Source organism: Rana temporaria, chromosome 1, assembly GCF_905171775.1.
Source record: "Rana temporaria chromosome 1, aRanTem1.1, whole genome shotgun sequence".
Taxonomy (NCBI): domain Eukaryota; kingdom Metazoa; phylum Chordata; class Amphibia; order Anura; family Ranidae; genus Rana; species Rana temporaria.
Window position 1 is genome coordinate 230,284,912 of NC_053489.1, and position 24,989 is coordinate 230,309,900.

The 24,989-nt window shown below is 41.9% G+C and overlaps 1 protein-coding gene across 1 annotated transcript in view; it reads right to left on the reverse strand.

The window, feature by feature from the left end:
* The window catches only part of MYO18B (myosin XVIIIB), a 764,821-nt gene that overhangs the window by 577,669 nt on the left and 162,163 nt on the right, over positions 1-24,989 (reverse strand). The window contains 1 exon segment of the mRNA XM_040358554.1: positions 7,518-7,662. Within this exon segment, the coding sequence (XP_040214488.1) occupies positions 7,518-7,662 (145 nt within the window).

Genomic DNA, 24,989 nt, shown 5'->3' on the forward strand with positions numbered 1-24,989 from the left:
GTAAAATGGTCATTGAATTCCCAAGGTCATTCCTGTCTCCCAATTGTTCTCTCCTGTTGCCAACCCATCACTTACTCTCTCAACAAAAATACTATATACAATGAGTACCGTGAATTCAAGAGTAAGCAAGCATTTGATGAAGCACTTTCCATTCTTTTTTAGGATGCTCTGTCTACTCTCTAGCATCTAAAATATTGAGTTATTTGCGTCAGACCAACCATTGCATAGTAAGTATGGATGTGAGAATACAAGCCAAGCGCTTACCCTTGCCATTCAGTATCTGAATTTGGGATAGGTGATCATTCCTTAACATAAAATTAAGCTCACAAGTTTTATGTAAACTATAACCCATTAGCAATATTTCTTTGTATTATGCAACTTTATAATGAATATTCAACACTTAACTGACAATAGTACCGAGTGCTGAAAATGTTAGCAACTGATAGCCACTCTACCTAATTATTTAGAAAATACTGCAGTCATAGTAATCCCCACCTGATATCTCTGGAGAAACTAGCACTTATGGGAGTGTGGATTGCCTGGTCATCTGTTGAGTGTTGTGGTTCCTTCTGCCAACCCCTATGTTGCTTCAGGGCACAGTAATGATGTAGGGTCAGTGGAAGGAACCACTAAGCATGGCAGGGACCAGAAAATATATATTCTTAGACGTGTTCATCAGAGGGAAAAATGTTCTGCTAGACAGTCTGGGGATAGGGTGACTATCAAAAGAGATTGCTGAAAAAGCTGAGAGAGGAGAGGCACCTGTTCCCTCTGTCTGATTAAGACTACTGAGGAGAGTTGACTGCTGCATTGTAAGTCCCACATGGTCTCTGCAAAGAAGTTCCCTGTAATACAGTGACGGTCTCTCAATTTTCAAAAATGTTCTCACTCTACTGCAATACCAAACTGCTATAATTTAAATTTTTTGATCATCTCATCAGGAAATAGTGTGATAGACTATTTCATAGACAGGGACTGTTTAGCTACATACATAGGATACATACAGACAATTGCTTTGCATTAGTGACTCGGGATAAAGTAAGCTGTTTGGGAAGACCCTTTCTTAAAGTGATCACATTAAAGAAACAACAGACACATAATTTAGTTCAATGTATATTATCTTAAGAGGGACACAGTGTATAATATCTTAAGAGGAACAGTCCATCAGCTACTACCTTGTTTTTTTGGAAAGGAATTTGATTACTGTGCAACTGCTTAGGTCCCCAAAGCAGACCTGTGTGCTCACCACCGGACAAGACTTACTAAGGTAAGCTTAGCTAGCTAGAGGAAAGTGAACTTTTGTATCACATTTTGCTGTTCTAATGCCAATACAGTAATTCCACATTTAATTATTGAGCATATTTTTCTATTTGCATTAACCATTTTTCTTATATTTAGAATGCAGCGAGAAATTGTTTTTCAAATTTGCCAGCAATATATTTTCAAAAAAATATATATTGAAATTCCATTTTCCTCACAAAGTTATTGATATTTTACTTTACCCTTGTTTGTTTCAGACTGTCCATTAACCCTCCTGGCGGTATCCCCGAGCGTGACTCGGGGTTGATTTTTTCTACCAAAATCGGTAACCCCGAGTCACGCTCGGGGTAGCTGTGCAGAGCCTGCAGCGTGCGCTGGCTTACCTTCTCCTGGATCCAGCGATGTCACCATGCTGTGTGAGCGAGCGGGACCTCGCTCGATTCACACAGCGTCCTCCTGTGCCGCCGATCTCCGTTCCCTGCGACGTTACGACGCACGGGAGCAGAGATCGGCGCCAAATTCAAAAAAGTAAACAAAAACATTACATACAGTATACTGTAATCTTATAGATTACGGTACTGTATGTAAAAAAAACACACCCCCCTTGTCCCTAGTGGTCTGCCCAGTGTCCTACATGTCATTTTATATAATAAAAACCTTTCTTTCTGCCTGAAAACTGTAGATTGTCCATAGCAACCAAAAGTGTATTTTTATGTCAAAAATGGTTTTAGATCAGCTAGAAAACAGTGATAATAAATTATAATCACTTGCAGAATTGTGTGATAGCGATTTGCGGGGAAATTCGTCATAAAAAAAATAAAATAATGACAGCAACAATTCTGCAACTGAGCAAATTTCAGTGATTTTGAGTTGATTACATTATTGAATATTTTTTATTTTAATTATATTATTACTTGCTATAATTATTTATAATTATTTATTATATTATGATTTAAAATTTTGTTTTTAAAAAAATGTCATACCCGGGATGCCTATTAGATTCTTGTTTGGTCAGATTTAAGTGAGTTATTCCTAAAAATCACAGGCCTACAGTATAAAACACCAAATTTCCTTGCAAATAATTGTACCGCTTTCAGCATGTTTTTTCAGAAAGAATCATACCGCCAGGGAGGTTAAAGTCCAATTCGGGGCAAAGCAAGAATACCCTCCTGCACTGTTTTAAACAACTTCTGCACAATGCACAACCTAATGATGTCTGGTGCTTGTTCTATAGCAAGGAGAGAGACTACTTGTATTACTCAACGATTCATGGGTCACATTCTAGAAAAGATTACTGTCTACTCAAACACTTGGGATTTGCCCAGGATACAAGCTGCCTCAATTGTAACCTGTGCCTTATCTGACCATTCGCTTGTTTTCTTGGACATCTGAAAAATTCAATAGGGTGTGGCAGTAGAAATTTTATTACATTTTTTCTACTGCAAAATGCTAAAACAAAGTACTTGGTAGAAGTGAAAGTCAGGGCCTTCTTCCAAACTCATAGAGACACTACCTCGCCTCTGGTGATGATTTGGGAGACACATAAATGTGTTATTCTGGGGGCTATTTATCTCACAGCGTTCCTGCCCTAAAAGAGAATATGCGAAACAGACAGGCTTACTCTTAGGCCCCATACACACGAGAGAATTTATCCGCGAATACGGTCCAGCGGACCGTTTCCGCGGATAAATCCTCTCGAGGATTTCGGCGGATTTTCATGCGATGGAGTGTACACACCATCGCATTGAAATCCGCGCTGAAATCCTCTGGCGATGACGTGTCGCGCCGTCGCTGCGATTATGACGCGGCGACGTGCGCGACGCTGTCATATAAGGAATTCCACGCAAGCGTCGAATCATTACGACGCATGCAGGGGATCCCTTCGGACGGATGGATCCGGTGAGTCTATACAGACCAGCGGATCCATCCGTTGGGATGGATTCCAGCAGATGGATATGCTTGGCATGTCAGCAAATATTCGATCTGCTGGAATCCATCCCAGGGGAGAAATATCCGCGGAAACAGATCCGCTGGCATGTACACACCATAGGATCTATCCGCTGAAACCCAGAAACCCATCTGCTGGGATTTTTCAGCGGATGGATTCTATGGTGTGTACGGGGTCTTAGACAAAATTTGACAGCTAGAAACTGTGGATGAGAAATCCTTGGCCTTACCTGTTCTTGCCAAACTTCAGATACTCAGAGATAGAACAAATTAACTCCTCCTGCATAGAACTAAAGTGAGCTGAGTGCTTACAACCTATGTTTGACCCAGGAAGGGGTAGATTGTTAAATACTACCTTGGATATAGCAGGGCGATTAAGAGACGTCTATAGAGGGCTGTTTAATTCCCTTCCCTCAGTCCACATTCAAGACTGGCAGGGGAGAGACAAAATAGAATCAACAAATTCTTGACCAGGTCAGGTCTCCCACAATTTTAGAAAGAGGACAGTTTTCCTCTGGGAGAACCGATTATGGTAAAAGAATGGCTGCAGGTTCTGTTCCGGATCGTTTCTCTCTTACATATTATAATGTATTTTTGCTGCTTTTTGCCCACCCATTCACACAGGGATTTAACTCCATTCATGATAAAAGATTTCTAACTGATACCCTCTGAGCCAATATCACTGTAATTCTTAAAGAAGGAGGCCCCCGACTATCGTCTTTGCTAAATATCTAAAACAGTTCACCAAATTTTTGGCAACTTGGCTGCTTCCCCTGATTCAATGGTGTATCCTTCAAGACCAAATCAGGTTTGTACCACAAAGGAAGGCAAAGGATGACATCACAAGGGTCATCAGTGCTATCCATTGGGTGCATCAAAAGGCAATACCTACTGTGTAGCTTGTAGATTGAGCCTCTATGACGAGGTCCCTGAACACATTGGCATGAGGGAGAGCTTCCTTCCAGTGGATAACTGCAATCTACTTATGCCTGATGAAAACAACTAAAACAAACAGCCCTCTATCTGAACCTTTTAATCTCCAAAATGGTACACGACAGGGGTGCCTATTGTCCCCGCGTATTTTTATATTGACTCTAGAGCCCCTATTAATTCATATTAGAGACAATCCCAACATTAAGGGAATTGTTATGAAACTGAAAGAACATAAAGGTAGCAGAGTACACCAGGGACTAAGGCCTCGTACACACGATAGGTTAACCAGAGGACAGCGCTCTGATGGACCGTTTTCATCGGTCCAAACCGACTGTGTGTAGGCCCTATAGGTTATTTAACCATAGGTTAAAAAAAAGCCAACTTGCTTTAAAATTAACCTATGGATTCCTAACCGATGGGAAACAAACAATCGTTAGTAGGTACGACCATCGGGTTAAAAATCCATGCATGCTCAGAATCAAGTCGACGCATGCTTGGAAGCATTGAACTTCGTTTTTTTTCAGCACGTCGTTGTGTTTTACGTCACCGCATTCTGACACAATCGGTTTTTTAACTGATGGTGTGTAGGCACGACGGACCATCAGTCAGCTTCATCGGTTAACCTTCAGACCGTTGTCCTCTGGTTAACCTATCGTGTGTACGAGGCCTTACTGTTCTTTATCACCCAGCCCCTGACTTCCCTTCCCAGTATACTTGCTGAATTTCAGAAGTACAGCACGTTATCCAACATTAAAATCAACATACAAATGTCAGAAGCCCTGAATCTCAATCTACCTCTCTTGACCCTTGATACCTTATGGACACACTTTCTATTTCAATGGACTTCAAAGTACATAAAAAATGTAGGGAGCTTTCTTGCTCCAGATATTGATGGCATCTTCACAGTCAGTTTCCCTCTGCTCCTAGTGCAGATCTAGAGGGACTTTGCTAAATGGTCTACAAAGTTACTGTCCTGGTTTGGTAGGAAGATGACTGTGCCCGACTCATATCTCTTTCAGTCCCTGCTGATACATATCCAGGGAACCTTTCTTAACAGCTTATGAGTGAGTTCAGGAGATTCCTATGGGCTGGTAATGCTCACCGACTTGGTCAGCAACTTCTGACTAAACCTAAGTCCTTATGAGGCATTGGCCTACTTCATGTGCACAAGTACCATTTAGAGACACACATGGCCTGGATTTTTAATTGGTGTCAGTGAAAAGATGGGTTCATTTTGAACAGTCCCTTTCAAAATGTTTACTGAGAGGACTCCCATGGCTCCATCAGGACATATCACAACATTTATTTGCCCACCAACAATCGGGGTAATATTAATGCTAATGAACGTTTGATCTTGTCAGTTCCGACACCTTCAAGACTGACCCCTGTGGTCTCCCACACAATCCTTGCCCCGGAATTACAGGGTAGGTCTTTCCTTTCTAAATACTGCATTTCCATATTGAGGGATGTTGGCAATCATTAGAAATCCAAGCAATGTTTGAAACTCCCTTCCTATTGTAAAAAGCAATGCAATTACATAATTGTATCACCCACAGTTGGAAAATAGTGATATCTCTCCAGACTCCCATGAAGATTAAAAAATCCAAGGATGCAATTCCTCATGATCTTTCACAGTCATATCTTATCTTGTCTTACTCATTGCACTCCTTACCTCCACCTTTACGGACCAGATTTATAGAGCTTCTACACAAAATTGTAGCTAGATGGTACAAGGTCCCCAAAACCTTATTTGAAGTGTTCCCCCAAAGATCACCATTGTGTTGGAGATGTCAGGATGAAGAGGGCTCCATGCTCCATGTTTCTGGTCCTGTGCATGCCTTAAGGAGCTTTAGTCACAAGTCAAGTACTTGATTTTGAAATTGATGGATATTCAGATACCGGATTACACTGCTGCTCTTCTGCTTCATCCCTATGTCCCTGAAGCACTACAAGAGTTCCCTACTAATACATGTGTATTCCATTATTTTGGAAACAATCTGTAGCCCCCTTCATCAGTCTGTGGTTAATTAGGATTAACAAAATGAAACTGATGTTTGCTTACCCACATACCATGATATCCTACATTCTTGATACCATAAACGGCGCACCCCCCCCCCATTTTAGGACCACCAGGGGTCCTAATTAAGACCTTTTTTTGGTACACTTCACTCATGCCACACAGACAAACACCTCCTCCTCTGTATTTTTCAGAACTTCACTTTTTGATCTTTTCCCTAGATTTTTTCCTGTCTGTTTCTGAATGGGTATATGGCATATATCTCAGGCAGTTGGTTTTTGGCACATGTAAACACACTGAGTTTAGATCCTCTACACATACCTATCAGAAGATATTTCTGACTATTGTTTGGTTCTTTGGTGCTTAACACAGTGGAAGTTAAATTTCCATGTGTGGTGTTTTAACTGGATTGATTACTGCTGTATGCCAATTGCTAAGACATAAAACATATTATCAATGTCCTATTCACCTAATTAAGGCCAGTCACATAGCTTTCTGATCTAATGATTCCCCCTCTCTTCTTTTATTTAACATCCGAAGGGTCCTTCTTCCAGGTGGTGTCCACATCACTTCCTGAGTGATGTGAACACTTCATATTGGTAGAGGTGAAAGTTCTAGTGACAGATGTTGACAGTTCTAGTTGAAAGTTCTAGTGACAGATCTATTGCAGATGTTTCAGAGGTAACAGAACTACAGAGGACAGGGAAAAGGATCGAACCAGGATATTTACCTTTAAAAACTTATGATGGAGTACAAGTTCACTTTAAGAGAGCTCACCCTTACCCTTAATTTCTGTGATTTAACCTTGGTAGGAAGTTTTAGCTTCAGCAGACAATCACATGTATGAAAAAACGAAAGAGAGGGTTCTCTCTCTAATTCCCAGGTGGTTACCTGATGATTATAGATGTATGCTCTTTACATCTTAGTTATAAACGTGTGCCCCTGCAGCTTTTCTGCAGTAGTTGAATAGCAGGTGGTCCTCCAACTACATAAAAACAACCTGGACTGGTGGGCCAGGAGTGGTGCCTGCTTTACTATGATTGCTAATGTGGTCCTGTGAAAATACCTTCTTGCCATTTCCTTAATTTACCATTAGACCTGCTAAATATGAAATAAAAACGATGTACAAAGCTTTCCAATAATGATTACCACTTAAAATGAAATGGATAAGTGCTTACATTCATATATCGTAACTATATCTTGGTTTTATATCCTAAGTTGACTATAACTTATAAAATTGTGTAAAGGCTTTCCAGCCAAGACTTACATGCATTTGCTCCATTAGTTCTTTGAATGTGTTTATCCATGAGCATTCAACTGACAAGAGTGAAGAATACAGACTGCAAGATTTGTCCCTTACCTCTACAAGCACCTGCTGCTCCAAGGTGATAGATGCCGGCTATAACATGCCAAATGGCCTTTTGCTCATTCACCGTGAATCCCAAAACCTCCATGGCAGATTGGAGTTGTACAAACGCTGCAGTAGCCTTCTGCTTTTCCTCGGGCTATGAAAGACAATAGAAGAACAGCATTAACTAACATTACAAAGCAACCTGTCTAGGAACATTTTTTGTTTTGTTTCTAGCTCATTGGCTTATGTGTAGAAAGAAAGCACTACAAAAGACTGCATTATTACGGTAATACCATTGTTGCTATTACCATTTCAATTAAATTATAACTAAAGGCAAAACTTATTTAGTTTTACATAGACTGGAGAGAACACCTTTCTAGTTTGTATTGCTTTCATTGCCCATATTAGGGAGATTCACCCTCTCTAGTTGTTCTGTTTACCGTCCACTTAGAACAAAAGTGGAAGAAAACCCCAAATGTTGGGTTGTCACCAAAACAGAATAACCAATGGGGAAACCAGTTTTGGTTACCCTGGTGAGAACCAGGGATTCCCTCATTTTGGAAAAGAAAAAACAATGGGTTATAATATAACTGTTACTCTATACAAACAAAAGGTTTTGCCCTTAGTTCTACATTAAAGAGGAAGTAAACCCATCATAATTTTTTTTTTTTAAAGAAAACACCTGCAACAGAAAGGCATAATGAGCTAGTATGCACAGCATACTAGCTCATAATGTGGCACTTTCCTGAGATCGAAGCCCCCGAAGTCCACCTTGGTTCCTTCCACCAGCAGCCGCCATGTCCCCTGGAGCTTCTTCCTGTTTTTGCCGCTCCGGCGATGTGATTGACCGAATGACGTCGATGATGTCACTCCCGTGCATGCGTGCGGGACCGGCAGATCCCAGCGAATGCGCAAAAGCATGGCATTAACCCTGATAATGCCATTCACGAAAACGGAATGCTCAGTGCGCCTGCGCCGTAATCTATGGCGCGCATGCGCCGTAGACAGTGGTGCCCGTTTTTGTGAAAATGTCTCCTTAACCGTGTAGGTTAAGGAGATATTTCTTGCACCTACAGGTAAGCCTTAATCAAGGCTTACCTGTAGGTGCAAGTTCTGTGGTTGGCTTTACAACCACTTTAAACTTTAGTTGTAAATGTATCAGTTTCCTGCATGAAGGTATTGGAAAAAATCATGTTTAAGCAGATATTAAAGCGGAGGTCCATCTAAAATAACAATATTAAAAGCCAGCAGCTACAAATACTGTAGCTGCTGACTTTTAATAAATGGAGACTTACCTGTCCATGGCGCCCGCGATGTGGGCAGCAGAAGATGAGCAATCGCTCGTCTCTCGGCTGCCCCTGCCACCATCCTTGGTGAGGGAATCAGGAAGTGAAGCGTTGTGGCTTCACTGCCCGGTTCCCTACTGTGCATGCGCGAGTCACGCTGCACGTCTTTCACTGGTCCCCGATGTGTTCTGGGAACTGTGTGTTTACCTGAACAAGCAGGGGGGGAAGTGGCGTAGATAGCCGCAGATTCTGCAGCTATCTATGCCCGTAAGTGGGTGCAAATTCCTATATTATACAGGTATCTGCACCCCCCTAAAAGATGGCAAATGTGACACCGGAGGGGGGGAGGGTTCCGAAAAGCAGAGGTTCACTTTTTGTGTGGACCTCTGCTTTAAGGTATGATATATATATATATATATATATATATATATATATATATATATATATATATATATATATATATATATATATATATATATATATATATATAGTCATACAAATTTCGTTTTTTATTCTGGAAGAAAAAAATATTTTGTTTCAACATGCTGAGAGCAAGGAGTTTCTAAAACTGACAAAATATTTTAAAAGATTTCTTTGCTGCACCATAAAAACTGTCTTACTTCTCTTTTCATAGACCTGTGCACATGGCCTGAGGTGACATTGCCTTCGGGGTGTTCTATATTGTATGGTATGACGTGTCTTTAGAAGTCAGTTAAAACCCTGGTGCAAAATATGTAGTGCAGCGCTACCCTCACTAACTCAATTCACAAAAAGCAATAGGGAAAAGCTGTAAATATTACTAACAAAAAGGATCTCTGTGTGAAAATTAAGGCAAAATCATAATAACGCCAGCAAATGTGTTAACATGTAAAACACATCTCAAAAGTTCACATTGTTCTGTCCACCAGATGTTTGTATTCTGATTATCTTCATTCTAACAAGTTTAAGGACTTAGATCTAGGCACAGACCAACTTCCCATGCAACACAGCCTTGGTTTGCTTTGGGACTTAAGATCTGACACTTTTACTTTCCAAGTAAACACAGAAGAAAAAACCTTTACCCGTAGAGGTGTCCTGTCTACCATAAACAGCCTGTATGATCCTTTAGGTTTTGCAGAACCTGTCACCATCCAGGGTAAGGTACTACTCAGAGACTTAACCTGCGAGTTGTTAAATTGGGACCACCCTCTCCCCGCTGACAGGAAGAACCTATGGCTAGAGTGGAAGGACTTACTAACAGCTCTATACAACCTTAATATTCCATGCCCATATGCTCCTCTGCCATCTGCAGATGTTTAGATACACAGACTTTGTGTGTTTTCGGATGCTTCTGTTAAAGCAATTGCTTTAAAGGACAATGCCACATAGGGTTTGTAATGGGGAAAGCAAAACTTGCACCACTTCCCGAACACACCATGCCCAGGCTGGAACTTTGTGCTGCAGTATTGGCTACAAAGCTAGCTAAACTAATCGCAACAGAGACAAACCTAGAAATTCAAGAAGCGGAGTTTTACAAAGACAGCAAAGTGGTCGTCACACCTGCCATATTGCTCACGCAAAAGACTAGTCTTGTAGGTACTCCAGCTGGAGAGTTTTGTGAGAAGGACCTTTACAAACATCAATGGAGACAAGTACAAACCCTTGCCAATACCTTCTGGAGTCAGTGGAAGGAACAATAAACATCTACTCTACAACTAAGAGTAGCACACTGAAAAACCTAATCTTAAACTTGGTGATGTTGTGCTCATGAAAAATTGCCAAACACTAAGGAATATGTGGCCTTAGGGTCAAGTCATAAAAGTACAGCCAAGCAAGGATAATCTTGTCAGTAAGGTTGAGATCAAGACCTTTCAACAGAATGAGGCCAAAATGTTGATAAGACCAGGGACTGAACTTGTTCTGTTGCTTTCTACGGAGGACTCTGTTAGTGACGTCACTTGACGTCAGGCGGGGAGTGTTCTGTCCACCAGATGTTTATAATCTGATTAACTGCATTTGTGTTGATTAAAATTAGATTTAAAGTTTGTGATTTATATAGACAATCATATGCAGAGCGCAGGCACCATCTAGCGTTCTTTTTTGGTATTTCTTCAGTTCTGTTTATTATTTCATGCATTGTGTGTAACCCAGGAAGTAGTTAGCAAGCAAGGTATTCTGGGTAGAATCTTCACAGGAAGTAAACAGCCACCATGCTCTGAGAAGACACTGCAGGGAGCAGGACATGGCTTGCTCAATCTATCGCCATCACCCCTTAGAGAACTTAAAAAGTAAGTTTTTCTATCACATCTTGTATTGTATAATGTTGTTTCTGCTATGTATGCTGTATTGTATGCATTATTGTACTGATTGAGGTCTATGTCTGTTATTTTGTAGTTTCACCTGGCTTGTTCTAATAAACTGAGATCATCGAAATGTGTTATCTGAAGTTTATAGGATAAGAAGGTATAGCTGAATGTCCAATAGACAGAACACACATATAAAGTGTTAGATAACTGAACAATTGACAAATACTGTATATTTGCACATGATAATAAAGAAATCAAGTCTCAATCCAGGTAAATACACATTTAAGTCTGGTACACACTAACAGTTTTTTAAAAACTGACAGCTCCGGTCGAAGCCATGCAAAATTAGCTTGACGATCTCCCCCACTGAGCTGTTGTGTTCTGACAGGGGACGACCCCCCCCTGTCAGAACACTCCAATCAGTGCTCTACGTCATTGGTCTTCCAGCATGCTCATCTGACAGACCGACATACATACAGGCTGAATGTCAGCCAGGTTTTTTTTAACTGGCAAATGTCTCCCGACATTTGGCCCGTGTGTACCCGGCATTAGGTGGAAAGTTATCATTTCCAAGCACTAGCTTGCTCCCTGATGTGAGTGTGGTAATTGATTAATTTATATTTGTTATTTTAAAACCCTGATACAGTTGCACTTTTTTATGATCAATGCTTCCTAATGCCAATCCTTTTTTATGTATATTTTATAAGGTTAAACACATTAGAAGTGTTTGTCGCAAAGTTGATGAAATACTTGTTCTGCCATCTTAAAAAACAGAAGACATAATTTTCATTCAATTATTTAGCTCTAGCATCGAAATTATGCTTTTGAAAAAACTCCCAATTGGCTCTCATTTTGAAAAATTTCAGCAGCTGAAATTCCATGATCTAGCACAATGGTTGCAGAACCAACATAGTCAGGAACTTACAATAATGTTTAGGATGTAATTTATTACCTAATATCTACTTATTTATGTGTGACACCCTTGTCCTAAATAGGGCTGCTAGTAAATTTAGTTCTGCAAGGTGGTAACTAAGCCTGGCTAATTTGTAGTCTTTGATCAAATGGGTTTCCCCTAAGCTTGGGTTTAACTGTGATTTCTCTCTTTTGTTAATAGGTCACACTGTTACCATTGGCATTAGTATGATAGATTACAGTGAATTTAGGTTATAAATGAATATGCTTTTCTCAGCCAATCAGTTGGAGTTTCTATGGGCCACAGAGGCTGATGGGAGAGGCTATTTATTTGGAGAGAGTAAGGTGATCTGGGTTCTTTCCACCCGGGCTGTGGCCAAACAACATCTAAAAAAGCCTTCACAGTGTGTGGAGAAGCAGACGAGGTGTAGGCACGAAACCTGGGGCCTAACCATGTGTAAAGGGGCTCGGCCTGAGGGGAGCCTGATCGCTGCCTGCAGACAAGGGAGAATAAGTTGCCAGAGGGTTAACCAGGTGCAAAGAGATGGAGTTCTGAAGGAGTACCCGAGGACACTCTTCATCAGCCGGGAAAGCTTCAGGAGAGAACTCATCCACGAATTACAGAGGGTAGCTGAAAGTAAAACTTGGAGTACAATGGGTAGCTGTAAATAAAGCTTGAAGAGAAGTACAGCGAGTAGACTCCATCGAGTATATCAGTCAAAAAAAAGGATCCTTGGGTCACCATTTTATAAACAGCAAGCCCTTAATCACAGTATGCTGTTCTGTGTGTCTTCACAGCCCAAGAGTTCCCACTGGATACAGGGCTGTGGAAGTGTATATTCAGTGAAGTTAGGTATAACACAGTCTCAGTATCACTGATAGTTGCCCATAGTGAAATATAAGGTTAATAAACTGTGTGTGGCCATCAAGAGTTCACTATGAATGTAAAAGTGTGGCACTAGTAAAGTAGATCATGGATCGGCATGTCCACTCACCCAGCCTTTGGGATGACAGGAGATGACCAGCTTACTCATCCAGGCAATGCACTGGGAATCAGTCAGAGGCAGGGATAGTAGCTCTGGTCTTGCTCTGGGTCTGGAGCGGTAGCCACTCATCCTGTCTTGTCTCTTTAGCAGCAACTCAGTGTGTCTTACTCAAGATGGATACCGCAGTTCTCAAGAAGTCCATGGAACATGACAGAGCATCACTCATGTGGTGTTGGGACAGCCAAAATGTTTCGCCCAATCAGCATGAGCTTTTTCTGGGGTGAAGTAACCTGCAGCCTGAGGAGGAATGTCAGCCTTACCTGACTCTGGGGTCACCACCAGGCCTCAGGAGGTAGGGGAGATCGCTACATATGTATGCTAACACATAGTTTGTACAAATACATTTTTCATATATTGTTTTATTTTCTGCGCAAAAAATAAATAAAAAAATAGCTGTTATCAGTGTATTTCTTAGTGTAAATCTCACAGAACATTATTATTAATGTACAGTTAGGTCCATAAATATTGGAACATCAACAATTCTAATGTTTTTGGCTCTATACACCACCACAATATATTTGAAACGAAACAAATAAGATGTGCTCTAACTGCAGACTTTCAGCTTTAATTTGAGGGTATTTACTTGCAAATCAGATGAACGGTGTAGGAATTACAACAGTTTGTATATGTGCCTCCCACTTTTTAAGGGACCAAAAGTAATGGGACAATTGGCTGCTCAGCTGTACCATGGCCAGGTGTGTGATATTCCCTCATTATCCCATTTACAAGGAGCAGATAAAAGGTCCAGAGTTAATTTCAAGTGTGCTATTTGCCTTTGGAATCTGTTGCTGTCAACTCAATGTGAGTTCCAAAGAGCTGTCACTATCAGTGAAGCAAGCCATCATTAGGCTGAAAAGACAAGTGAATACAGAGGGTTCACCACAAGATGTAAACCATTGATGAGCCTTAAAAACAGGAAGGCCAGATTAGAGTTTGCCAAACAACATCTAAAAAAGCCTTCACAGTTCTGGAACAACATCCTATGGACAGATGAGACCAAGATCAACGTGTACCAGAGTGACGAGAAGAGAAGAGTATGGAGAAGGAAAGGAACTGCTCATGATCCAAAGCACACCACCTCATCAGTGAAGCATGGTGGTGGTAGTGTCATGATGTGGGCATGTATGGCTGCCAATGGAACTGGTTCTCTTGTTATTATTGATGATGTGACTGCTGACAAAAGCAGCAGGATGAATTCTGAAGTGTTTTGGGCAATATTATCTGCTCATATTCAGCCAAATGCTTCAGAACTGATTGGACGGCTCTTCACAGTGCAGATGGACAATGACCCGAAGCATACTGTGAAAGCAACCAAAGAGGGAAAGAAGTGGAATGTTATGCAATTGCCAAGTCAATCACCTGACCTGAATCCGATTGAGCATGCATTTCACTTGCTGAAGACAAAACTGAAGGGAAAATGAACAAAGAACAAGCAGGAACTGAAGACTGTTGCAGTAGAGGCCTGGCAGAGCATCACCAGGGATGAAACCCAGCATCTGGTGATGTCTGAGTTCCATACTTCAGGCTGTAATTGACTACAAAGGATTTGCAACCAAGTATTAAAAAGTGAAAGTTTGATTTATGATTGTTAATCTGTCCCATTACTTTCGGTCCCTTATGTAGCACCGGGCTACTTTCAGAACGGTGCTATGTTAAATTTAGGGGGAGAATTCAGAGAAATAGTTGGCTCTGAATTTGTTTGATTGTTTAAATGTGGGTCTCTGTTCTAACTTGGCTGTACTGTGGGCTAACCTTTCATCCGTGGGACTTAGGCCACCCTCCAGATGGCAGGTGGCAGCAGTGGGGTCAAGTGCTTCTGAGTGCCACTCCTTAGTGGCCAGTGAGGGGGTTGGCAACCTTGCTGTGCATGCTGGGGAGGGGTATAAAGGGGGCAGACGCCATTGCCTCGAGGTTCGTCTTCTTCCTCGTGTGGCGCCCACCATTTGGGTAGCCATTCCACGACACCCCCGCATATGGCCCTCCTGGCTGGGGTGTGCATGAGTAGCAGTGTTCCTGGCTCCGGGACCACGTTGGCCCGGAGCAACTGATCTGCTGTGTGGACCCAGTGTTTGACTGGGTCCCCAACTTGGAGGGGTCCTGAGCTGTTCGTCCAATTGGAGGAGGCTGGACGATGAGGAACCTGTCCAAAGGATACCGAGCACGAGGCTGTTTTTCCAGGAGGGGTCTGTCCATTCATCAGGGACTACCTGGGATCTGACAGGCTGGATGTTGGTCGCCTGTCAGCCGCTAACCTGCAAAAGAAACTACCTGAAAGAGATCCGGGTGCTGAATCTACAGAGAGAGGATTCTAGATCATAATTGTCTCCATTCTTCTGGGAGGGTCTATGGCAGAGACTTGATCCCAAGTTCGAGTGACACTCTGGCTGCCAGGCTTGTGACAAAGGCCTGTCTAGGTGTGCTACACCCATTCCGGCTGGAGTGGCGAAGTAAAGTATTGTTGGAAGCAGGACTGTTTCCCCGTATGCAGTTACACCTGGTCTGCTGCCTTCTACTTGCTATCCCTTCACCTTTCCACTGTTTGATTGTTTTTACCCGGCTGGGTAATAAAAGCACAGAAAGACACCTGTCGTGTGGACATTACCTTTACTACAACTCTCATCAAGTACCCTAGACGGCGGAGACACAGAGGTAACATGCACACCCAAAACAAACCAGCAGCTCCTTTGGGGGTAGTGCTACACTTAAAAAGTGGGAGGCACATATACAAACTGTTGTAATTCCTACACCGTTCACCTGATTTGTAAATACCCTCAAATTAAAGCTGAAAGTCTGCAGTTAAAGCGCATCTTGTTCGTTTCATTTCAAATCCATTGTGGTGGTGTATAGAGCCAAAAAGATTTGAATTGTGTCGATGTCCCAATATTTATAGACCTGACTAATTAGAATGTATATGTTGTAAGGACTTTAAAATAATGAATACTTTTGTATATAAAATTACTGTTCAATATGACAAGGCTTAGCTGGATAATCAGTCAGTGTCAGTTCAGTGAGGGAGTAGGACGCTTCCCGACGAGTCTGCTCTCTCCAGGGACCAGACAGATAGCCAGCTAGACACCGCAGACAGGCAGGCAGGCTCCTACAATCTTTGCTGCATGAATCAACTTGCAGCCCATAGGACCGGCTCCTTCCTTCCCTTCGTGGGCCCCTCTCTTCAGGTAAGACCCTGTCTTTCAGGGCCATCTTTCCACCCCCAGGAATCGCTAGTGACCGTCCTTTTCAGGACAGCCACTCCAGCGATCCAAATTGCGGCTGTTTACCTTCTCTTAGAGCCGCATGCACCCCAATCAGTCACCCATAATCACCCCGGCCATCCGACGCGCATAGCAGCGTTTTTTTTCTGGCGATCTGCGGCTCTTTCCCGCATCCGCGCCAGACCAGGCATTATTCGCGGCCGCCGCAATTAGGAAAGACCGCGGCTTCAGCCGCGGCCTAGCGCCGCGCCGCAAAAAGTATCACTGACAGCCTGGAAATTTTCCTGGAATTGTCAGGGATCATCCCCCAATCCCTGGAGGATCCCATCCTCCCCTGGATTAACAACCAGCTCATACCCACCAAGCCAAACAGCCCCCAAACCTGAGGCCTGTGGCCCGGTCGGTGGCCATCTTGGTACTCCTCAGCTACAGTGACACCCTTCTTCCCCCCCCCCCCCATTCCAAACAGTACTTGATCCAGGGTTTCGTCCGATCGCCTTTCAGGGATCAGGAAGGAATTTTTTTCCCTGCGGCAGCAAATTGGCTTAGTACTGCCAGGGTTTTTTTTGCCTTCCTCTGGACCAAGGCCAAGCGAGAGGATTCAGCGAATCTTCCCTCTATTGCAATTAATCCCCCCCCCCCCCCCCGGTGACTGGCAACAATGGTTAAACTGCGATACTCTGCAGAAACGATTTGGGGTCTGAGACAATTCGCAACAGTATTACCAGCCATCACCAAAAAGGCCTTAAAAATAGACCAACTTTTGAGATTCGATCGACGATCGACCATCAAAAATTTCAACCATTTAACCCAGCTCAAGCACATATCATGTGCTTTGATCAACACAAGATCGGCAGTAAAACACCGATCAGAAATCCACGATTTCTTACTACAAAACGATCTAGACTGCCTCTTTATCACAGAAAGCTGGCTTTCAGACGACTGCAACACCATTCTTGGAGAATTGGTGCCAGAAAATTATCGAATTATAACGGAAAACAGAATAGGGCAAAGAGGAGGAGGCCTAGCGGTGATCCATAAGTTTCATATTGCAATCACTAAGCCGGTCCTTCAAAATCCTCTTCCATTTATGGAAACCCTTACTCTTCAACTTCAAACTAACCCCCAGGAGACTGTTCACATTCTCCTCTGCTATAGGCCACCTGGGCCAAAATCGCAGCTTCTGCCATCATTAACGGAGTTCATATCCACTTATACCCTTAACAGCAAACATCTTTTGCTGCTCGGGGACTTCAATCTGTGGGCCAACTCCTCACAGGATCCCATTGCGGATGCCTGCATCGATCACCTGGAAGGATTAGGACTACAGCAACTTATATGCGGACCCACGCATGCTTCAGGTCACACACTCGACCTAATTTTCAGACAAAATCTGAAAATAAACATTTTGGGAAATGAACCTTTGCCATGGACAGACCACCATGCAATTAGTTTCATAATTTCCAAAATTCCACCAGTTATAAAAGCACCCAAGCCGGTGACAATACACTGGGCTAGATCTCAGAAGAAGCTCCATTCGGAACTCTTCAAATCTACCTTGGGAAACCGAATCGAAACTATTCATCCTCAGTTAACAGCCTCAGATACACTGGATGCCATAAATGCAGCTCTGCTACAATCAGCCGACTTAGTAGCACCGAAACGCAAAGTCCGCATCCGGAAAAAAAAGTCCGGCTGGTTCAACAACCAGCTGTCCCTACTGAAGCAAGAGCGCAGAAGGGCGGAAGCCGCCTGGAAAAGAAGCCCTTCAGAGGAAAACCTCATCATCTACAAGGCAATAACAACACAATATCATAAAGAAATCTTCAAAGCCAAGAAACATCATTTTTCTATGACGATTAACAGCGCCATGAACCGCCCCCGAGAACTATTCAAGATGGTCACCCAGACCATGAATCCGGGATGTCTTGAAGTCCCCAATTCAGACACCCAAGAGTTCTGTAATGAACTATCGGATTTCTTCATCGACAAAATCGAAAGAATCCGGGTAAGTATTCTGCAAAATAATACCCCCCTCAGCCCCCTCTTCAATCAACTACAAAACACCAACAGAAACCTTCTACAATCAACTAAGTTCACTCTGGAACCCATCTCCATCGATACCACCAAAAATATCATTGGTGCGTTGAGGAACAGCACAGCACCCAATGACATCATTCCCACCAAGCTGCTGAAGGAATGCGCCGACATTCTGGCGCCTCCCATCACACAGCTTATAAATCAGTCATTTAAGGAAGGCATAGTGCCATCCCTGCTGAAAGAGGGCACAATCCAGCCCATCTTGAAAAAACCTAACTTGGATCCCAAGGACCTAACTCACCGCCGCCCCATAACAGGCCTAAATATTCTCTCCAAGATAATGGAGAAAATAGTGGTACAACAGCTGCAACAGCATCTGGATACCCACAATCTACTCAATCCATTTCAATCAGGTTTCCGTCCCGGACACGGGACAGAAATGGCCTTACTCAAAATATGGGACGATGCCCTCGAGGCCGCAGACGAGGGAGAATCCTGTCTCCTGGTTCTGCTGGACCTAAGCGCAGCCTTTGACACAGTAGACCACAAAATGTTACTGATGCGACTGGCCGAGGTAGCCAGAATCGCAGAAGGTGATTTACCATGGTTTTCCTCCTTTCTTGAAAACCGATCACAAACAGTGGAACTGGGATCTTTCACGTCGGAAAACCGCACGGTGCCATGTGGAGTCCCCCAAGGATCCCCCCTATCACCGGTGCTGTTCAACATCTATCTTCGCCCTCTCTTTGATATTATCAGTAGCCAAGAACTACTTTATCACTCTTATGCAGACGATACGCAATTGTATTTTCGCATCTGCAACAAAAAGGATGATCATCTCAGTTTAGAGAAATGTCTCTCTTCGATAGAAAACTGGATGACTAAGAGTTATCTTAAACTCAACAGTTCCAAAACAGAACTTCTTATGTTTCACGCCAGCCGAAAGAGTCAACTGGCAACAACCTGGACACCCCCGCCCATTCTGGGCCAAATCATCACCCCTAGCTCCAAAGTCAAAAGTCTAGGAGTCATTTTTGACACCTTCATGACAATGGATGCACAAATAGGGTCAGTAGTCAGCGGATCGCACCATTTGTTGCGCCTACTACGCAGACTTATTCCATTTATCCCCAAAGAAGACGTAGCAGTCGTGGTGGGAACAATCGTGAATTCCAGACTGGACTATGCAAATGCCCTTTACCTCGGGCTCCCAAAGTACCAAATCGCTCGTCTGCAAGTCGTACAGAATACGGCCGCCAGACTTGTGACTGGGAAAAGGACATGGGAATCAATCTCACCTTCGCTGAGAACCCTTCACTGGTTGCCAGTAAAAGACAGAATTGCATTTAAAGCACTCTGCCTGACACATAAGTGCATCCATGGGAAGGCTCCGCAATATCTTTGCGACAAGATCGAACCTCACAATTCTAATCGCGTTCTGCGATCCACTGACCAAAATCTGGTCAAGGTGCCAAAAACCAAATACAAGTCCAAAGGAGAAAGAAGGTTTGCTTTTCAAGGTCCGAGACTATGGAACGCTTTACCAACCAGCGTTCGGTTGGAGGAAAACCACCTGACTTTCAGAAGACGGATCAAAACTCTGCTCTTTTGATGTCATGAGACACGAAACATCAAGCGCCCAGAGGCGATTCAGTTCGCATGTGCCGCGCTATATAAGTTTTTCATTCATTCATTCAATATTGCTATATTTTATGAGCTAGATAGACACAAAAAGTATATATCTCAATATCATTATCTATTTATGCTGAGTACATGTACGAGTTGTCACCCAAGTGGGCTTTCTTCCAAGATGCCGCACATATGCTCATTGGTGCTGCTATAGCGTGCTCCCAGCACTGAGAATCCGCTGTCACCGACAGCTCCAGGTCTCCGAGCGGACTGACTTTCTCAATCACATGATTGCTGTGATTGGCTATCACTGTGATCACTCAGTAAAACCGCTCCCTGCACTGGTATTCTTCTCTGAATGGAAAAAAAAGGTACAATGTATCTTTCTATCATATTCAAATGAGAAAAATGTAAACAAAAAAAGTGTGTGTAAAATAATAATAATAACAATAAAGATAAAATAGCTAGATCAAGAATTGGCCTAGGTTAGTGTCAGTGTCAAAGTCAATGGTGATAGTCAGGTTTAAAAATCACAATCAGTGTGTTTTTTAAGTAGTAAAAACTTTTCTTTTTTTTTACGAAAAATCGATAGGGTTTCTTTACCCTATTTCAGGTACAAACAACAAATAACATATGGTATAAGGTATATGGTATAAGAGTAGGAAATTTTATTTCAGGGTTTGTTTGGTTTTGGGTTATACTAATGGCAAGCAAAGTTTAACTAAATTTATAAAAATATATTTTTTTACTATTTTGTGTCAATTAAAAAAAACAAATCAGGAAACAACCAATATCATTTATCACTAAATGAAGACTGAATTTGTCCTAGAAGAAACAAGGTATCATTCGCTTGGTTACAATAAGTTGCTGTGATATTACAGTATGTGCAGTTTTACTAACACTTGCCTAAGTTGCAAAACTGAGTTTAGCCATTACGATTTGCTTTGCCTCCAGGCACGAAGGGGTAATCTATATACTATAAATGTACAAACTGATATTTTTGAAACAGCTGAAAGGATAAACACTGGTACAGTGTTTTAGTGATTCCACAAAGCATACTGCTTTTCCAGTCCATAAAGCCATGTCTCTCTGTTGTATGTAGTATTGTAAACTAGGCATCTGTGTTTATGGTCCTGCCGATTTTGGTTTACGGTTAACATTTCTGTCTAAGCCAAATTGCAAAGTAAATAGTGCATGCATGAGCATCTTCCCATTAACAGTACGTATAACCTCTGTTTTAGTAACAGAAAAGGCTAAATATTTAAAGGATTCTGTTGAATTGCAGAAATAAAACTATTATTGTGCTCAGAAAAAGCCGAGCCAGAAAAAAACAGCATGTAATTATTATAGATTTGCTAAAAAAAAAAAATCGGATTCTTTTAGGTATTTCACAGCTAGAAAACCAGATTGCAAACACATACATGTGAACCAACCCTGTTTGACACAAACTTTGCTCTTCTAATCAGCTGTTTCTTTGGCCTTTCATTGTACCCAGGTTTTAATTGGATTTGTCACCTTCCTGAACCTTTCAAACCGATGTTCTTCAAAACCTGTGCTAAAGATCTCTCCACACAATTCCTTTAGCAAGTATATGGTAACATAGAATACATGTAATTAAGCCATAGACTGACATCACCCTGTGGGTAGAAGGGAAGCTAATGACTTGGGGACTTAAATAGATTTTTTTAAAGGGCGTGTGTTTGTACCCAATGGGGTCAATTTACTAACAGAGCAAAGATTGTTCACTTAGCAAACTAAATGTTAACTGAGCTTAGAAATTAAGGTGAAACGGTGTTCATTTGATTTACTCAAACAATGGATGAGTAAAGAGAACACAGTTTCCCCTCATTTATTAAACATAGTAAACATGTTCATACATCACAAAAAAAACAGCTCTTCTGTGCAATATATCTGTGCACAATTAAGGTATCTTCTAACACTTCTAAGCAACAAATATAAATAGAAACCAGTACTTCCTCTATTTTTGTTCATATTATTTACTAATTATACAGTTCACTAATTTCTGATTTAAACATTCTATATATACTGTAGTTCATTAACCAACAATATATCTATAAATCAATGAATGTGACTTTCACCAAACATTTACTGTTATTGAATAAGTCACCTAAAGCACATAAACCAGGAAATTTTACCTGAGAAGAATGTTTGGTGAATGTCGGATTAACTGTTTTATAAACATGGCCCTAAGAGCCGGTTCACACTGGGACGACTCGTCAGGCATTTTCACTCAGCTTTTTCTACAGCTGCCTGTTGAAAGGACATGAATGAACCCTGCACAGCCCTGGAGAATATTAGGGCTGTGAAAGGACATGAATGAACCCTGCACAGCCCTGGAGAATATTAGCCGAGAACAGCGCTTGTGCCCAAGATGGTTTTATTTTTTTTTAAAGATACTCAAAGGTATATGCCGCATTTTGAACTAAGGTATACATTTGCCTAAACGCATCTGGGATGGCGTGCAGTGACGACACCGCGTTCAGCGCAAGGAGGAAGGGCTCCTATTGTGCCGGCCGGCATTTGTTTTTTATATGCTCGCATCTTACGGATGTTTGTAAGTAGGATTTTATATTTATTAAAACCTGTTCTAAAAACGTTATCACGCTATGGTCCAGTTTTTCCAATATAATTTATGACCCACGGATGGATTGCATGATACGGATTAGAGCTTCTATGACCCGATGACATCTTATTGTGGCTTTGGAATACCCTGCGTTGACCTGACGTTGGATTACTATACATTGCGGTTTATATCTGTCATTTGGTAAGCTGCTCTCCATGTGGTGGTGGTCTTTACGGATGTCTAGTGCACCTGGGCGTTGTTTGTTTTGATCCTAACCGTTTAAGGCGTTTATTCAACATTTATTTTGGACTCATTTTTAATTATTATATTTTCCTTTTTAATACATTTTTTTCTTTAAAGGATTTTGTATGGGGTTACATTTTTATTTAGGTGACCTATAATCTGTATTTCTACACTGTTATGTTTATGCCAGCCTTGCTTGCTGAGTATAAAACTTTTTTGTTGGCGCAGTTTTCTTCTTTCCCCATGCTTGTAATACTCACTGTGGAACTGAAGGGGTTAATCATCTGCATTGTGTAAAAAAAAAAGGCTGTTTGATCCTGTATGCACAAATCCTTCCCCTCCTGCACTGTCTATCTGGGGAAAGCCAGGTAACACATAGACAGGGTAGCTGACCGGCACATGCTCAGTTGTGTTTTTTATGGTGGAGAAAATATTTCCTTGTTATCAGAGCTAGCCAGGTCACATGATATTGACATCACACATGTGGGCGTGTATACAGGCTCTAGTGTAAATCTCCTCCTACTTGAACTCTCAACACTGGAGAAACCATGGTATACAGATCATCAAAAAACGTACCGTATATACTCGAGTATAAGCCGAGTTTTTCAGTAATTTTTTTTATGCTGAAAAAGCCCCCCTCAGCTTACACGCAAGTGAGGGTAAATTACGGGTGTTCTCAGGTCTTTCTGAGCGCTGGCGATCCGCCTCTAGGTCTAACAGCGGCTTGCAGTGTTTCGGAGTCACCGCCATTTTGTTGTAGCTGCTTGTTACAGTGGACCACTGTCGAACAGTTGCATAACACAGCGGGAGACCGTAAACAAGGTGAGGCTGCAAATGGTCACAGTGAGGCTTCAGATGGGCACAGTGAGGCTGCAGAAGGGCACAGTGAAGCTGCAAATGGGCACAGTGAGGCTGCACATGTGTACAGTGAGGCTGCAGATGGGCACAGTGAGGCTGCAGATGGGCACAGTGAGGCTGCAAATGGGCGCAGTGAGGCTGCAGCTGGGCATTGTTTACCAGTAGCTGCTACATTTCCCACCCTAGGCTTATACTCAAGTCAATAAGTTTTCCCATTTTTTTGTGTGGTAAAATTAAGTGTCTCGGCTTATATTCGGGTCAGCTTAAACTCGAGTATATACGGTAGTATATAGTGGCAGTATTGTAATGTAAAAATATGATTTATAAGCTGTGGGCACTTTGGGGGGGGGGGTTAACTATTTTAATATTACTGGGTTTAGTAACACTTTAAGCTTTGGCAATAAATCCTAGAAGCTGATTTCTATGCGGAGCTGCACCAGATGTTCCACTCTCATGTCAAGAGTCTCCACTTTATTAAATTAACCTGTCAAAATGCTTTATTATGACCAAGATTAGTAAAAAAAATTATTAAACAAAACAATACATATTGCACATTGACATTTTAAACCAGCAGGCGTAGCTCTTTTCTATGTCTTCTCAGGCTGTTAAACTGTAATTTGAAAATGTAGTTCATATAAACAACTGAACCACGGCTTCAAAGCAGTAGGTGTCTACTGTCCTATATCTTTAGCTAACCAGTTGTGCCCTGGGTTTTCTTTGCAATGGTTTAGAAAGATTGTATATTGTATACATAGTAAGAAAATGTCATTTCAAACATTTACATTGTATAGACTTAAAAGAAAAAAACTAAAATAAGATTAGACCTTAACCATTCTGTGTAAAGTGGTCCTGTAACTATAGGGTCCAAATTAAACTAAGCCACCTTTTGAAAAGTGATGCTGTACACATATCCTTCTGAGAGAGTTGGGTTTATTAAACCGGAGAGTGCAAAATCTGATACAGATCTGCATAGCAACCAATCAGCTTCCAGGTTTTTTTTGGTCAACGTATAATTGAACAAGCTGAAATTAGACACTGATTGGCTACCATGCACAGCTGCACCAGATTTTGCACTCTCCAGTTTTAGTAACTCCCTGTGACTTAAAAATGTGCACCATAGCAGATTCCTGGTTGCTACAGGTATCTGACACGTCTGGGTGTTTTGAACATGTTACCTCCATACCGCATGCTATGATCCCTCCCACTCCTATGTCACTCTAGGACAGGGGAGCATGTATTTAACACACCTGCAAGTGCCAGATATTGGCAGTAGCCAGGGATCCACCACATGGCAGATATTTAAGATATAGAATTCATTTTACATGGTGATTTTATTTTAATTTGACCCCTTTAGTCACCTTAAAATAAAAAGTAAAAAAAAAAATG